Genomic DNA, 5,111 nt, shown 5'->3' with positions numbered 1-5,111 from the left:
CCGCGCCTCGGCCTGAGGGGGGCGGGACGGGACGGGACGGGACGGGGCTGGGCGGGCGCCGCCTGCCGGGGGGAGAGGGCGACACGCTCCGCGGGGTCCGCCGGAGCGCCAGGGGGCGCTCTCCGCCGCGCTGGGCCGGGCCGTGCCGCCCCGGGGCGGTCCCCGTCCCGTTGCCGGCGGACGCGATGGCGCGGATCACGCTGGAGGACCTGGAGCAGCTGGGCGACGAGCCCGCGGCCGCCGACGGGGACGGCAGCGACAACGAGAATGACCAGGAAGGGGAGGCACGGCTGTTCGCCCACTGGGAAGCCGTGGCCAGCACGCACCGAGTGAGCCTGCCCCGAGGTGAGCGCCGGGCCTGGCGGGGCTGTGATGGCACGGACCGGGACTCCTGCGCTGCGGCCGGGGCGAGCCTCGTCTCTCGTGTGCTTTGCCTTGCAGACATGTCAGGCCCGATCGCCCAGATGGCCCGGCACAGGCAGGCTCGCGAGCCCGTGCCGTACGTCTCCCTCTCGCAGCACGGGAAGGTGAGGCCTGACCCTCTCCGCACACCCGGCTTCTCGCCCGCTGCCCGCCCGTGGTGCGGCTGCCTCGGTGCTGCCGCCAGCCCCGGGCGTAGCAAGAGCCTCTCCCGGGCAGGGAAGGTGCCTCGTGTCGGCCTCGCCGGGGTTCCTGCAGCACCTCTGGATCGGTGCAGTATTCTGCCACTCCTGCACCTCCTCCTGTGTAGAGAATGGCAATGCTCAGTTTCCCGGCCTTTAATTTAAAACTGGACTAGTCCTGCTGGTCTCTCTGGTCTTGTGACTTCCAGCCTTTGCCAGCCTATCCTCTTGCTGGGGTGGACACATCTAAGAAAGTGACCTTTCAGTTCAGAGCCTGCTCTCTTGCCGTTCTCCAAACACCTTGTTGTATAGCTCGAAATCCTGCTGGCTTTGTGTTTGTGCTCGTTACTTTGGCTGGTTAAGCTGGAGATTTCAGCTGGCACAAGATAGAGATGTGTCTGTGGGGAACCTGGGGCCTGTGACCCTGGCTGTAGAGGGGAACTGGTGTTATTTGTCTCAACCACCAATGCAAACATGGTATCTTTTGCCTGAAGACCTTCTGTTTGTGCTGGCTATGTTGCACACTTTCTTCTCTTGCACATAAAGGTGCTTCTGTGCTTTGAGAAATAACTGCTTGTCAGACTGGTTCTTGTGTCTCTGCAGGCCTAGTTGGGCTTTCTACCAAGAAGACATCTGTCAGTTGTCCTCTGTATAAGAAGTGGTTAACCAATTTCTTCTGGGCTGAGGTCCAGCATTCCCTGTAAAACATGTCTGAGCATGTGGCTTGTGCAGCTCTGAACTGGGGCTTCACCACACTCCCTCTTTGCTTGTTCTGGGTCCCAGGGACTTAATCTGGCCTTTTCTCTGCCTGTGTCAGTCCCAGGCAGGAATGGGGCCGCAAGACTTCGTGGGAACTGAAGAGATTTTGTTGTTGTGGCATCCCATCTGTGCCTGAGGAGGATTCTTGGAGTGTGAGGCTGAGTGAGAAGAGCTATTGCCTGACATCAGCGCTGAGGGGACTTTGGAGTTGGGGTTCTTAGGGACACGTTTGCCAGGCTCAGTACAAACCAATCAGTAGTATTTGGTTGCTTTTTCTGAGCTATCAGTGCTACAAGCCCTCATCCTCTTGGAGGCAAGTGATTTATTATGCCACATACTGAGCACTGTGCTCTGCCAGCACACAGCCCCCAGCTCAGCTCCCCAGCTCACATTGGAGGGACCTGTTGCTACTGCATGAAGCATCTTCCATGTTTCTTGTGGACAAGTATCATCCAGAGTGGTGGTGCTTAGTGTAAGGATCAGGCTGTGGCACAACCAGATGCTGTGACTTCACTGGATTGATTCATTTATTGCAGGTGGTATGGCAGATGAGAGTTGCAGATAGAGTAGAGGGATTGGTGATTGCCTTGCTTGGAAAATGCTCTTGCTCTGCTCTGCTTTGCTTGGTGGGACAATGGCAGGCATGGCCCCAGCTAAAAGGTGAATGGATGCCTACAGTGTTTTGGGGCACTTTTCTTACTGGCAACCCACTGATGCACACAAACAGGCCTGCTGCCTTCCTTCTGGCCTTGGTTTGGCTTTCAGGGTAGACTCCTGATTTGGGTGGAGGCACAGGGAGGCTGCACCCAATGTTGAGTCTTGTCACAGCTTCCTGTCTCCGTCACTGGCAGCACAGCTGTGGAAGCAAGAAGTTTGGGAAGATGCCTTGAGCTCCGTGGAACAAGTTTGTCTCATGACCACTTTGGTCTGGATGAAGAACAAGCTGAGAGTAGGAAGATAGGTGCTGGTTACAACTTCCCAGCCCCTGTTTAGGTTACCTGTGGACACAGACATGCTATGAGCTGACCTATGAACATACCCAGATGCAATTTCCCCACTCCCCTTGCCCTCCTTCTGTGTCGGGTTTGTCCAGAATATTGGACATTCTGTGTTGGAAATAGAGATTTTGATCTAAACCACAAAATTCCACAGCTGGGTTCATGTCTCTTCCTCCTGTTGCTTCTTGGTATGGGAGAAGGATCTGAGGAATTTTATTCCAGTCTTCACAACTCTTCTGGGTACTAGAGCTCTTCTGCCAGATTTTCCCTTCTTCTGGGCAGGGATGTTTCTGTTATCCTCTGTGCACACAGTATTCCAGGGAAAAGACACTGCATCTGAGAACAACATCAGCCTTACTGGAGGCCTTTGGGTGCCTGGAATCAGGAACATCCTTGTGAATAGGCTGTACAGAGACCGAAGAGGAACTGAAAGTCCTGTGCTCCTTGCTGAGGATGTGCTCCATTCCTTGTGCATGCCAGGAGCCTCCAGAACCCCTTGTACCCTGTCCCATGTCTGTGCCTTTCCTTTTGCTGACTTGAGCTGACCTTTGCCCAGTGCTCATAAGTATCCTTGTCTGAGGTGCGTGTGTTGCCAGCTCCCCTCACGTTCTTTGTCCTGCTCTGCCAACCACTGCCTAGTAGGGGCTCTCCTTTTGGCAGGCTTGTCTCCCCGCTTCTTGCCTGTCAGTGTTGGTTTTCCACCCAGCTGCTCCAGTGTTGTCAGTGTGCTTAACTCTGACTTGGCTTGTCTGTGGCCTCTTTCAGTGTGAGGAAGCAGCCTACGAGGAGCGGCAGTACCCAGCTGGGAAGTGGGCCTGTGTCACCATGGGGGAGCCCATGTATGAGCAGAGCATCTCCATGAGCTTCATGAAGCTCATGCGCTACATCTGCAAGGAGAACTCTGTAGGTGTGTGCAGGCAGGGGCTGGAGGGGCTGGCAGACTGCACAGAGGGGAGGGCTTTGCCACTGTCCATCTGGAGTGGGTAGGAGGGCTGCTGCTGCCAACATACCTGCCTGCCTCTTTCCAGGTCGCTATTTGGGCATGACAGTCCCAGTGCTCAACGAAATCCACCTGACCAAGGAGGGGAGTGAGCTGGAGCGTGAGGTCCTAACTGCCTATTACCTCCCACGAGAGTTCCAGCAAAACGCCCCTGTTCCCATGGACCCTGAAATCCACATCATCGAGAGAGCACCGCTCCAGGTTATAACCAGGTGATCCCAGCACCAGAGATGTTTTCTCAGCTCAGCAGAGATGTGCAAACTCCCTGCATAGCTGCTGTGGTTTGTTAGACAGAGGGATGGGAGCTCTGGCTGTGGGAATGTGCTGGCTTTGTTGCTTATGCTGCTCCCTTTGCTGCAGGGTTTTCTATGGGATGACCACTGAGGAGACTATTCTGCGGGAGATCAGTCTCTTCTGGGAGCTCTTGGGCTCCACTGACACGGTGCTGCGACAAACCTACATCGTGGCTTCTTATGAAAACCCCAGCATCCCTCAGCGCCGCAATGAGATCTGGTTCATCCGCCGGGCCGAGTGAGTCTCCTCCGTCACCGCAAGCCAGCGCGCCACTGGACCCGGTGTAGATGGCGTAGTTCTGACCCAAAGGAGATGGAGCACATCCCGACCCACTGTTCACCAACACAATGAGACACCAAGAGACTGAGGGGTGGGTTTGCAGCCTGCCCTGCAAGGGTCCTGCCAGGGGAAATCCTGCCTGGTCTGCACTTTACCTGTCCCCACAGCTGAGGCTGGAGCTGGCACCAAGGACAACCTCTAGAGCAAACTCTTGATGGGAAGCACGTGGTGGGGACTTGTGCTAGCCTGACCTGCGCTGGGCTTGCAGAGCTGTGCCAGGGAGGCTAGTGGATCTAGTGGTGGACAGCATCACAAGGTGATGGTGTCTAGAAGGCAAATGACTGTGTACAAGATGTGGGGCTCAGTGTGGCCTCTGGCCTGCTTCCTATGAGAATGGCTACCTGTCCTGAACAGAGCCACTAAAATGCTGCTACAGAGACAGTTGTGTTCAAAGGGGAAAAGGGCTTGAATTCAGATGCAAATCCTGAATGTTTCCCGCTGGGGTAGTTCTCTTCGGACTGCTGGGTGTCTCCCTGGCTGTCACTCACCATTCCTCAGCCAGGACTAGGGTGCTGGCAGTCCATCTGTTGTGGTTGCTGTTTTGCAGACCTGCTGTGAGCTGAGAGGGGCAGGTCCAGAGAGCAGCAGCAGCCCTGTGTGCTGTGTTGTGGATTGATTAGTGAATTTCACATCCATGAATACAGTCATGCTTTCCTGGGGGAAGCTGACAGTGCCAACAGTAAATAAACCCAGTTCAAACCACTAACTACAGATCACTGATGGTGGGGATGGGCGGAAGCTAGGTTGGGTTGGGAAGAGCCTTGCTGTCCCTTCCTGGACATGCTCCAGGCTGCAAAGCTGTGGCTAATTAGAAGGTCTCTAATTAGCCTAGGTTACAGCTTCCTGTTCAGCCAAGCACAGCCTCTGCATTGCTGCACAGGCTGCTTCTGTTGCTGCTGCAAGAACCGTGGGCACACTCGTCTGCAGGTAAGTTGGTTTGTCTGTTGGGTGGGGTCTGCATCATTTTTCCCTGGTGCAGGATTTGGATACTGTAGCTGTACTCCATGTGGGCACCTGATCTTTTGGGGAGAGAATTCAAATGCAACTGCATGTCCTGCTGGTTGGCTGCAGGAACTGGTGCACTCCCGCAGGGATCTGCTTAGCAGGCTTGATGTGGAG

General features: G+C 55.4%; 1 protein-coding gene across 1 annotated transcript; it reads left to right on the top strand.

Annotated features, from left to right (window-relative positions):
* Positions 1-162: 162 nt before the first annotated feature.
* Positions 163-4,698, top strand: LOC102105894 (heme-binding protein 1-like). Its single transcript, XM_005534033.3, has 5 exons — positions 163-345; positions 442-527; positions 3,125-3,266; positions 3,388-3,571; positions 3,720-4,698. The coding sequence occupies exons 1-5, from the start codon at positions 186-188 to the stop codon at positions 3,892-3,894; spliced, it is 747 nt and encodes a 248-aa protein (XP_005534090.1). The 5' UTR covers positions 163-185; the 3' UTR covers positions 3,895-4,698.
* Positions 4,699-5,111: the final 413 nt, after the last annotated feature.

The sequence above is a fragment of the Pseudopodoces humilis genome, chromosome 3 (assembly GCF_049639895.1).
Source record: "Pseudopodoces humilis isolate 2021_Gansu_Grassland_sample_001 chromosome 3, ASM4963989v1, whole genome shotgun sequence".
Taxonomy (NCBI): domain Eukaryota; kingdom Metazoa; phylum Chordata; class Aves; order Passeriformes; family Paridae; genus Pseudopodoces; species Pseudopodoces humilis.
Note: the sequence above shows the minus strand (reverse complement) of the source record. Positions and strands in the feature narration are given on the sequence as shown.